Source organism: Prionailurus bengalensis, chromosome D3 (assembly GCF_016509475.1).
Source record: "Prionailurus bengalensis isolate Pbe53 chromosome D3, Fcat_Pben_1.1_paternal_pri, whole genome shotgun sequence".
Lineage (NCBI taxonomy): Eukaryota > Metazoa > Chordata > Mammalia > Carnivora > Felidae > Prionailurus > Prionailurus bengalensis.
This window is the reverse complement of record NC_057356.1, coordinates 13,935,529-13,947,548: the sequence shown is the minus strand read 5'-3', so window position 1 is coordinate 13,947,548 and position 12,020 is coordinate 13,935,529. Positions and strand designations below refer to the sequence as shown.

Sequence of the window (12,020 nt, the reverse complement as noted above, 5' to 3'; positions counted from 1 at the left end):
TTATCTTTCGTGCAATCCTCTCAAAACAAGTCCACTGCCAGCGCCCCCCCCCCCCACCCCTGCTCAGCCAGGCGTGTCCTTGGATGTCCCTCCCTCCAGCAGGAGGATGTCACTCTGACCTCTTCTTCTCAACTCAGCTCGACCAGATTTGCTTTTCCTTCGCATTCTCCACAGCCGGCACCACCCCTCCCCCCCAGAGTCTTTTCTTTCACCTCTTGGCTTCACTCGGGGGGACAGTGGAAGTGTGAAGAGAGGGTCAGTAGAAGCTGGAGGGTTGGCCCCGACCACAGTTTAACCCCATCTCAGGAAGACTGTTGTTTTGCTCCCCGCAGGTCTATCCAATGTCCACAAAAAGCGGGTCTCGGCCGCTCGACTCCTCAGCCGCCAAAACCTTCAGAGCCCTAAATCCAGGTAGGAGCACCTTCGGTTGGCTCGGGGTTACCCCCCTGTGCTCCGGGGGTCACCCACGATCGGGGCGGAGAGTCCTGGTTGGCTCGGGGGACCGGCTTCCCCGTTACTGTTCCAAGTGCCACGGGGACCCCCCTGCTGCCTTGCAGCATCGAGATTTTCCTGCTTTCCCTTTGCCAAGCTCGGACCTAGAAGGTCCAGGAACGGAGATGGTGGCGACCATCGAGGAAAGCAGAAACAGGAAGGATTTATGAGGCATTTTTGATGTAGACCGCACCCTTGTCAGACTGCTAATGTGCATCGTACCCCAGCATCCCGGTCAGAGAACATTTCCTCCTTGTGGGTCCTTCTTCTCTGTGGAGTCTTGAAAACTGGCTACCCGGACTCCGTTGAAATTGCTCTGGGACGACAGGAGGTTCGTCACCTCACAAAACAGCCCACGCTGTGTTTCGAAGTGCAGGTTGTCAGATATCATCTTACTCTCGCTATGACCAGAGGGCATCTTCCTAGCACTTCATTTTGACCCCGGTTATACTCGAGCGACACCCAAACCAGATTCAGTTCTTCCAAATGGGAGACCCGCTAAGAGCCAAAGCCACCAACCAGCCTCTCCTGGGGTCTTGATTCCTTCCCGTCGTTCTTCCTAAGGCCTAGTTTCCCGAGCCTTTCGCTTTCGTCAAAGGACACGCTGTGCCCTGCCGGGGATGTCGTTGTCAGACCTGGTCACAGTGCACTGGAGGACCTGTGGGAGCCGCCACGTGCCCCGAGGCTCTTATAACCTTATAACCACCCCCCCCCCGTTTGAGCGGGACACCCTGAGGCTGCCCAAGATGTCAGGCGTTGTCCTGATTGCCACGCTGCTCTCGCATTAAGCTTGCACCCTTGCTGCTCTTAGACATCGAGTGTTTTCAGAGTGATGGAGCCAGGTCCGTCCCTCACTGTCCTTGAGTAAATAGTATTTGTGGCCTTAATGAAGTCCTTTGCACTGATCCCTATTGAAAGGCGTTTTTGTTTTTTTTCACTTTCCAGTTACAGCCCACAACGCTCTTTTGAAATCTTGATTCTTTGCACATGGCATAGTGCAAAGAGTAGGCTCGCAAGCTGGACAGCCCTGGGTTCTGCTGCATACCAGCTGTGTGACCGTGGGCAAAGTCACTCAGGGCCTCGGAGCCCCGTCTCCTTATGTCAAAGGAGAGTGGTGGCCATAAAGATCGCCGATGGTTAGCTAGTGCTTTCTGTGTGCCGAGCACTGTGTCGAGTGCTCTGTGTGTGGGATCTCCCAGAACTCTTTGACCAGCCCAGGAAGTAGGTGCTCCTCTGACCATCAACACTTTAAACATGAAGAATGGCGATCAGAAAATGCCAGTGACGTTTCCAAGGTCACGCAGACTCGGTTCTCTGATTCCAAAGTCTGTATGCCGGATGGCTCCACATGTGACCTCAAGAGCGTTGCAAAGCCGTGGTATTAAGGACAAGGTGCACAAAGCAGCTAGCATATCATACGTTTCCCTTCTCTTCCTTGTCTGTCCCAGCATCAAACACCTGCAAATTTAGTATGCATGCTTTCTACGTGGGCTCCAAACCTCTGATAAAGTTACCAGCAGGATGAAGCCCCCAGAGCTCTCATGTTCTCTCTTAGCTCCTCAAGCATGAAAGAAATGGATTGGGAAATTAATCCCTTTGAATAATTAGTTAAATGCTACATTCGGAGCATAATGATCTCTGATACAGGGAGGGACTCTGTGTCTGAAATACGCACCCTACTTCCCAGTCTGCCCTGTGGAAAGCGATGACTTTGGTAGCCCAGAGGAGAAGGGACCGAGAATCCACTGGAAATTTCCTTTAGCAACAAGCTCTGAAAAACCAGATCACAAAAATTACTCCCTAAACCATAAAAAGCAAGGTCCTTTGCAAATGTTCTGCATGCTAAGTTGGACCGAGTCCCAGAATAACCCCCACTCACCTCTGGAAAGGACAGCCGACTCTACGCTGAGGGAGAGAATACTTCAGCAAGGTTAGGACCTGGAACGTAGTATTAAAATCAGTCATGAAGGAACGCAAAAAGAATCAGATTGTATACAGGTGTCTATGTCTTTAGAAGCACAATCCGTAACACTACCTCTTTTCAGGCTTTCTATCATCTCCAGCTTTATAAGTTGTTGGGGTTTTTTTTTAAAAGGATGATTGAGGCAAAAAGTATGATACTCTCTCCCATTTTCCCCCTGCCCAAGTCGGCACAAAGTCACGGTTTTGGGGCCAGGAGGCCATGAGCAAGATATCACAAATCTTTCTCCGCCCCACAGACCCTTAATTGCAGGCAAAGTGACCTGCAATTTCTCTTCCTCATCGAAAGAGAAAAATGACCACGGTTACTGCCTCGCCAGGAGATACACTTTTTAGGTACACCAATTAGCAAACAATAGAGAAGCAGATATAATGGAGTGGTAATGGGTAATCGGGTTGGGTGATCTTAAGTCCCAGATGTCGGAAGGAGGAAGGAAGACACAGGGTAGGCTTTAGAAAGGAAATGAGGACAAAGGAGGAGCGTCTAGGCAGAGGCTGGCAGGAGCCAAGGTGCGGCAGGGGTCCTGAGCACTGAGGCATCGTGGAGGGTGGCAGGACATTACAACGGACAGCTCCTGGTGGGGGAGCTCTCGATTCGTGTCTCGCCTCGGATGAAATTGCTTCTCTCCAACTTTCCCGCTTCGGCAGAGAACATCGACATTTGGCTTAACCCAAAAACTCAAGCGTCCATCTTGCCTCCTGCCCCTCCCTTACACTGCACATCCAGCTCACAGCCGGTCCTCTGGTCCTATGGGACTTGGCTTTCAACTTCGTCTCAGACCTACAGCTGCCACCTGGAGCAAAGCCGTGTTCATCAATGGTATTTGTCTCCTTGTGTCTTGGCTTTTCTCTCAAAGATACGTTTCCAAACAGCAGCCAGACCAATCTTTTAAAAACGTAAATTGAATCCGCTGCTGCTTCAAGCCCTTTAGTGGCTTCTCACTGGATTGAGGAGACCTTCAGACTTCTTGCCATGACAGGTCATAATGAGGCCTTTGTGAGCCTCTGCCCGGCTCTCTGATCTCCTTCTCCCACCTCCAAACACTCCAGCCTTCTTTCCCTTCCCCAAACGTGCCACACCTTTTCATACCCCAGGGCCTTTGCACATGCACACTCTTCCCAAACAGATCTTTGCATGTCGCCTTTTTCTCTTTGTTCAGGTCTCTGCTGACATGTGACATCACAGAGGGCTCCCTGACCATCCTTATCTGATGGTCACTCGGCCCGCTGCCCCCAGCCCATCACCACCCACCCATCCACATCACCAACCCCCTCTGAGACCTTTTTAAGTTGCTCCTCAATGAGAATAGAACACTTTGTTGTGCGTCCATCACTGTCTCACCAGTGCCTAGAACAGTGCCCGGCACTCAGTATAAATTTGCTAAGCGAATGAAACTTGAAACTTACAATATTTACTCTTTACACTGAAGAATGAAAGTAGCTATTTTTTTTTTCCATTTAATGCTGGATGTTAGCTGGCTGTTGTTTCATCTGTGAGCCCGTCAATGAGCCACTGCCAAGCACACGTGTGTGTTAAGCTTCTGTGTGTGGATATAAATCACAAGCAGTGGATACTCTGGAGGAGGGGATGGTGAGGCTCCAAATGACTGCTACCTTCCCGTCCCTCCCTTTCTCCCCTTCCTCTGTACTTCTCAATGGCCCATATGTGTCCCAAGCTTAAAAAAAAAAAAAAAAAAAGCTTACAAAATCCTATACAATTCTTACAAACCCCTCCCCCCCCCCATTGAGATTTAAGACAACTGGTCTCCAGGTTAGTGCCACTGGGAAGGGGTTGGGGGGAAATCTGCTTCCCCCACAAGGTCTCAAGGACCAGCCCATCAGGGTGTCCTGGGGCCACGCAGCCATTCAGCGCTGGGCTTAGGAAGTCATGCCTGATCAGAGGCTTGCAGAGTCCCCGGGGTTAAATTCCCAGCCTGGGGCACAGCCTGGGCCCACCCAGCTAACCTGCCAGCTGCCTCCCCATTTCTGCCCTTTGGCCGCCTGACCACCTTATGTCACGTTCAGGAGGACTTGGGAGAAATGACTGTGAACGTGAGCCAGCTCAGCAAGTACGGGTCCTCCGCATTTCTATTTTGTACCGCCCAGAACGGAGGCAAATATACTTCTGAAAGAAATCGTGATGATCTAGGAGAAAGTGGGAATTGCTTTGCGGGCCTTTCAAAGGCTTCCTGTGGTTGGCGCGAGAGGCTCCGAAATGAGCGGCCCCACAGCGCCCCCTGCTGGCTCTCAGCCTCTGCTAATTCCGATCGTGGAACTGGCAGGAGGTGATGATGTCTTTGCTCTCCAGGAACCAGAAATCCCTATGAACTCAGAGCAGACTCAGTCGTGCAAGTCCTTCTAATTGACAAGATTAGTGTCCCAGGGATAGCAAAATCTGTCCAGGAAAAGAGAATGGGACCCCAGACCCTGACAGCACCATTCACAATTTCAGCCACCAATTTCCCCACCAGACTAAGGACGGGGGTGCCTTGCTTCAAGAAAATACTTGCAAAAGTGAATGTGCCAGCACAACTCTTTTTAATAATGGTGGCTATTTGCAGCACAAAAGGCTTCTTGGGTGTGCCAGAGACTCCTTTAAATAGCGAGTCCCATTGATCTATTCAAGTGTTGATTTACATTCTGTGGAGAATGTAGAAACTTCACATTGAATACGAAGGGTCTCTATCAACTGAGAACCAATTAGCAACGAAGAAAAGCAGGTCGAAATGCAGACTCAAAGAGTACAAAGAATCTGATTTTCAAAGGGTGATGGGGCCCCCAAGTTTCCAGGTGGACCTGTACTAAAACTTTGTAAAGGACCAGAATGATCGTAGTCTGTGAATTCATTCTTGAAGCCTTCCCTTGGCATACGCCTTCTGCCCTTAAAATTCAAAAACCAATGCAAAAGAGAAGTACCTGACAGATATAAATAAATTTCTCTCTGCGTTTTCTCCTTAGATCTCTCAAACTTATATTGGTGGATTTGCACGTAACAAAGACCAATTATGTTTCTCATTTCCATGACAATATGGGGACCCTCCACTTACAGAAGAGGGGTGGAGCTTGGGATTCCCAGGAGAGCCGGCATTACGCAGAATGGGGGCTCCAATGGGGTAGTGGTTCCTGGGAGAACCCCAATTAGTACTGAGAACAGAGTCTGTCATGGCGGCTGGTTAACCCTGGGAGTCTGAGGTCTCTTCATCTAATAAATATTTCTTGAATACCAACGATGTGCCACGCACGGTCCTATTTGCCAGGAATAGAGCAGTGGAGAAAACAGATTCCTTGCCGTCTAGAATTTGCATTGCCCTGGAGGCCAGGGGGGCAGGCAGGGGGCCAGACCACAAGCCACATGACGATGTAAACTCTACTAGACGGCAGATGGCGGTAAGTGGTTTGGAGAAAGGCAGGTGAAGGAAGATAGACAAGCAAGGAATCTGAGGACTGAACCCTGAGGTACTCATGCCCAGAGTTTGGGGAGACAAGAAGGAGCCGCCAAGGAGAGAAGATCAGGAGAGCCTGGGGTGCTAGAATCCAGGACAAAGGAGTTGAGAAGGAGGAAGTGAGCAGATATGCCCAGTGCGTCTTCCATGACCAAGAGGAGCGCTCGGAACTTTCCATTGGATTTGCAATGCGGAGCTCATGGGTACCAAAAGCTGTGGTGTGGAATGATGGGGGCAGAGGACTTGGGGCCTCGCGGAATGGAAGGAGGGGGATTGCAGCCACAAGAAGAGACAAAGGAGCAAGGAGAGGAGGCAGTAGCTGGTGACCCTTATCCAACTGTTCCTCGACTTCCCCTCCAGCCGATCAACGATCTTCGTGCGTCTCCACACCAATGGGAATCAGGAGCTGCAGTACCAGCCTGGGGACCACCTGGGCGTCTTCCCTGGCAACCGCGAGGACCTCGTGAACGCCCTGATGGAGCGGCTGGAAGATGCTCCCCCAGTCAACCAGCTGGTGAAGGTGGAACTGCTGGTGGAGAGGAACACGGCTTTGGGTAACTATGGCCAGGGCCGGGCACCCCACCCGGCTGCCCCCGAGGCTCCTCCCCTTCCCCCGGGGGCTCCAGGGGCAGTGCGTGGGTGGGGGGGGGGGGGGGGAGGGGGGGGGAGGAGACCCGTCCTTCTTCCCCATAACCACGCCAGGTGGCAGAATGGGTCTCTGTCACCTCCAGTTTTTGAGACTGAAAACTCCTCCCGGGCTCATGGCTGAACAACCTTGGCCCAACTGGCTGAGCCCGCATCCATGGACCAGCGTCCATGATACCAGGACACCCATAGCTCATCCCTGGGGGCGGGGCTTCTGCCTGCCTTCATCACCACCGCCTCACTGCGCACCGAATAAGTAGCAGCTGAGTGCCCCTCCCTCCTCTTAAAATGAAAAGGCACTATATGCAGCTCCATGGCCCACTAGAGGTTGAACCACGTTTCTGGCCTCATTAGATCAGGTTCCTGTCGTTTCGGTGACCATCCTTGACATTCCTGTTGAAGAACTTTCAAAGGCAAATGGGTCTTGGTGCTTCAGCTCAGTAGGCGCAGGTAAGCGTAGGGCTCAGGCACGAGGAACCACAGTGACCTTACGTGACAGCCCCTGATTTGGTGACATATCACCTTTCCGAAGGAGTTAGGGTGTACCGTCAGAGCAGAATGTGGAAATAGTATGTGGTCAGAGCCCTGCTGAAAAGCCCACCGAAAGATACCACTTTGGGGGCGCCTGGGTGGCTCAGTCAATTAAGTGTCCAACTCCTGATTTCAGCTCAGGTCATGATCTCACGGTTCGTGTTCCGTGCTGACAGCGTGGAGCCTGCTTGGGATTCTCTCTCTCTCTCTCTCTCTCTCTCTCTGCTCCTCCCCCACTCAAAATAAATAAACATTTTAAAAAAAGAAGAAGAAAGATACCACTTTGGAGAGACAACACTTTATCTTCATAAATCCTACCCAGCCAAGTTCTTCCTTGGTGTTGGACTAGCACTTTTTTTTATCTTGGGTTGAACCCCTGATATAAAGTAAAGGCTTGTGTTTAGGGGCTATATCAGGTGCAAATTACACAGGCGCCCTACAGTGTAGTAGTTAGAACAAGGTCTGGAGCAGTGCTGCCTGACTTCACACTTACGAGTTGTGTGGCCTCGGGCAAATCCCTTTACCTCTCTGTGCTTCTTCCTTTTTTCTCAGTGGCAACAGGGGGATGATGATAATACTAGCACCAATCACCTAGGATTGTTGTAAGGACTAAATGAATTACTGGAGAATAGCACTTGGCCTAGAGAAAGCGCTAGGAAAGTGTTAGGTATGTTTGCAATTTTAAATACTGAAACCCCACTGAGAGGTTTGAGAGGCTGGCACCATGAGAGGGCAGACAGAGCCAAAATAGACCCATAGCTTGTGTTCAGTAGGGGGGCTCACTGCATAGAATGCCACGGGACTGTCTCATGCCATTTAAATAATGGCCTATTCTTTTTATTTTTGAACTGGTTTGCTCAATTGATTTTGGATATGCGCCTTGCATAGATGGGGTGATCGCGTGGTCCCCAGAACCCTGGGTGTAGATGTGGAACATGGAAGGTGGCAAGCCAAGGCTCACCGGCCCCGTCCTCTGTCCCAGAAGCAAATCTGGCCTTCCTGGCCTGGACCTAAGCCCTCGGAGCTCAGACTCTCCTTCCCCCGTCCACCCCTCACCTCCATAGGCGTCATCAGTAACTGGACAGATGAGCACCGCCTCCCGCCCTGCACCATCTTCCAGGCCTTCAAGTACTACCTGGACATCACCACACCGCCCACGCCACTGCAGCTGCAGCAGTTTGCGTCCCTGGCCACCAGCGAGAAAGAGAAGCAGCGACTGCTGGTCCTCAGCAAGGTGGGTCCCTGGCCTCGTACAACCCCCAAGGGCACCTTTCACCTCCTAGTTGGCGGAGTGTTAGAGAACTATAACCACAGCTGTCCAGCAGGTGGCAGGGTTGAGCAAGAGTTGCCAATTTTTGTTTGCAGGCGGCCGCCATATTGGCTAGTCCTGACCATCTCCCTTCATTCTAACTAAGGTCTGACAGAACGAGGGTAACTCTTTTGAATCTCAGAGTTCTCTGGCCTGGTAGAAATTGCTGTGCTAACTCTTGTTCCTCCTTCCTTCTCAACTCTTGAGCTTCCATGAGTTCTATCTGAGCCCATACTTAGGAGGAAAAGAAATAGAGAATCCCACTTGCCCTGTTTTAGAGAGAGGCCTTTCCCAAAGCAGAGGACTTATTGGTAGGACTGCAAGATATGGGAGCCCCTCTGATGGTAAAATGAATCAAACAAACCCTTCTATCATCCTTGCTTTGAAGCCTAGGGCTTCCTTGCCCCAAGTTGCTGCAAAACCTGGCTCAGTAGAATCCTACCCAGGGGGGCCACCCAGACTTCTCCCAGTGGGGGCTCCTCTCCACTAAGCAACGTTGGTTTAGCTTTCTTCCGCTGTCCAGGAGAGGGCACTGAATGATGGGCAGAGAGGAAGAGGCTAATTCAAAGAATGCATATTACAGTCGACCCTTGAACAACACTGGGGTTAAGGGTGCTAACCACCCCCCATGTAGTAGAAATCCACATATAACTTTTGACTCCCCCAGAATTGCCACAAACATAGCCTACGGTTGACTGGAAGCTTTACCAGGAATGTAAACGGTCGATTAACACACATTTTGTATGTTATATGTAGTATATATCGTATTCTTAAAGTAAGTTAGAGAAAAGAAAATGTGTTTGAGGGACCCGTGTTGTTTGAGGATCACCTGTATTTAGAAGTGAGAAAAGTAACACCAGAAGGAACATTTATAGAGAGTTGTAAGGGGTTAACTCTGGAAAGTTGGAAACAGATTGGAGAAGTCAGAGCATTAATTTTCATCATAAGCTTTGCAGAATTGTTTCACTTTTTACGCTGTGTACATGCATAACTTGAATTTAAAGGTGTAATTGATGAGTCAGGGGCTGCTATGAAGAGGGGCCAGAGATCAGCACTGTTTGGACGGGATGATTTCAAGTAGAATTTGATAAACTGTATGTCTTAGCCCGTTTCTTCCAAAGAGCGCAAACTCTAAGGTGGGATTAAATGAGTGAGGATTTTTAATAAGGGAAACACCTGTGTGAGAGAAAAATGGCAAAGCCTCGGGTAAGGCTGGGAGAACCATCATACCTCTAACAAGTCTGACCCCAAGTGAAGGAGAGGGAAGGAAGTTTGAATGGAAGCATCTAGAACAGCAGCTGCAGCCTTGGGAAGGACCAGCACTGGTGACCCGTGTCTGTTTCTAGTAGGTGTCCATTTCAGACAGCAGTTCCTGAGGCTCTTGGCTAATTGCACCCTTGTAAGCTAGAGAACAGTGAGACTGGAGGTCTGGGGGGGTGCGTCCTTAAGGGTGCCATATTCTATCAATAGAGCAAGGGTTGCCTTTAGGAACATGGGGGAAAGCTTTGTTATACGATGCACTTATAATAGGCTTTATTCCTCAAAGCCTGAGCATCGTGTAAGCAATAAGGGAATGCCCAGGGCAGCTTCTGAGATGTAGAAAAAATAACTCCAGAGCCCCAGAGGGGCTGTGCTGTCCACATGCCCCTGAACATGGTCCTCCACACCCTAACCTATTCCTTTGGGGCTGTCATTCACCATCTTAAACTTGACCTATGCTCTCTGCAGATGCATCGTCTCCAGCCCTGCAAACTCACAGATCACAGCTGAGTTCTGTATCAACGAGTCACAACTCCTTCCATTTCCAGGTCCTTCTCTCTTGACCTTTACATGTGGCAGGACCTACAATAGTTGGGAGCACAGATTCTGGGGCCACACGGCCTAAAGTGAGTGTCAGCAACCTTTTCCCATAGACAGCCAGGTAGGAAGTATGTTAGGCTCACGGTGCCTGAGGTCTCTATCGCAACCCCGTAAACTCTCCCGTTATAGCCCAACAGCATAGACAGCACCTAAGTGGGTGGGCGTGGCCAGGGTCCAATCAGACCTCATTTGTGGGTGCAGAAATTTGAATTTCATATCACATTCTCGTGTCGTGAAATAGTATTCTTTTGATTTCATCCCCAGCTCCCATCCGTTCAAACACGTAAAAACAACTCTTAGCTCCTAGGCTCCTACGAAACAGGTGGTTAAGCCACATTTCCCTGTCGGGCTGAAGTCTGCCACCCCCCACCTGGATTCAAAACCCAGAATCACTGCCTTAAAGCCAAAGGGCGTCCATATTTGTCTGTTGCCTCCTACAGTCGTAAGAATTAAAAGCTGGCACGGAGTAATTACTGCATAAATGTTAGCCATCATCCTGGACATCCTGGCGCCCTCGCTGGAAGTGTGTACCGGGGCGGGTGCGAGTCCTGTGTCCCTCTCCTTGGCACAGGGCTTGCAGGAGTACGAGGAATGGAAATGGGGCAAGAACCCCACCATCGTGGAGGTGCTGGAAGAGTTCCCGTCCATCCAGATGCCCACCACCCTGCTCCTGACCCAGCTGTCCCTGCTGCAGCCTCGATACTATTCAATCAGTTCTTCCCCAGACATGTACCCTGACGAGGTGCACCTCACCGTGGCCGTTGTCTCCTACCACACCCGAGGTGGGCAAGGGCACTGGGAGAGCCTCCGGGTCTGCGTTTGCCCCCAGGGGCCTCTGCAGGTCTGCCAAATCCCAAGTCCCCAGGGAGGAGACCCATCCCCAAGGCCAGGAGCTGGGGAAGGGGCAGGGCAGGTGGATCGCCCCTTCAGGCAGAGCCAACCCGGTGCAGAATCAGGAAGCGAGAAGGATGTGCGCTTGAAATTCTTCTCTACTCCCCAAGCCTGAGAGCCCTTTTACTGTCATGTCCTCATCGCCGCCCCCCCCCCCCACCAAGGCAGCGACTCAAGCCACCACCACCCATCCCTCGGGGCGGGGAGCTCCCTGCTGCGTGATGTCCAGCTGGCTGTAGGTCAGTCAGATACCCTAGCGTTTTCCTCCTGTATTTTCCCTCCTCGATAAAGCAGTTAAAATGCACAGTGCCTGGGGGAGCTCTGAGACCGGCATCCTGGAAGGTCACCCAGAGCACACTGACCGTGACCTCAGTCAGTGGCAGGATCTGAATCCGACCCACCCTTACCCACAGGAACCCTGGGCGGTTTCACAGCCGTGAGCTCACCCCAACCATACCATGTCCAGACAAGGAATTCCAAGGCACAGACTTGGCATGGGGCTCTGGGCCTTCTGCTCTGGAGGGAGCGGGGAAGCCGGGGACGGGGAACCTTGGGGACAGGAGGCGCGCCAGACCGCCTTGGTTCCTCTGCTAGATGGAGAAGGACCAATTCACCACGGCGTGTGCTCCTCCTGGCTCAACCGGATACCGGCTGACGAAGTGGTCCCCTGTTTCGTGAGAGGGTGAGTGGCAACTGAAAAGGAATGACCGTTGTCCCAAATCTGCATATGGATGTCCTGAGGTGGGGTAGGTGGACCAGCCCCACGGGTTCTAGAGAAATGACTGAGTCAGACAGAATTGAGATCGGCAAACACTCCGAATCACTCCAAGTTCTTAAGTCAGTGGGATCATGGGAGGGCGACGCAGCAG

General features: G+C 51.3%; 1 protein-coding gene across 3 annotated transcripts in view; it reads left to right on the top strand.

Annotated features, from left to right (window-relative positions):
• Nucleotides 1-12,020, top strand: part of NOS1 (nitric oxide synthase 1) — a 187,803-nt gene that overhangs the window by 163,159 nt on the left and 12,624 nt on the right. For all 3 annotated transcript variants that reach the window (XM_043557707.1, XM_043557705.1, XM_043557706.1), the window contains 5 exons: nt 333-411; nt 6,276-6,469; nt 8,156-8,325; nt 10,832-11,042; nt 11,746-11,833. In XM_043557707.1, coding sequence (XP_043413642.1) covers nt 333-411; nt 6,276-6,469; nt 8,156-8,325; nt 10,832-11,042; nt 11,746-11,833 — 742 coding nt within the window. The remainder of the gene's footprint in view (nt 1-332; nt 412-6,275; nt 6,470-8,155; nt 8,326-10,831; nt 11,043-11,745; nt 11,834-12,020) is intronic.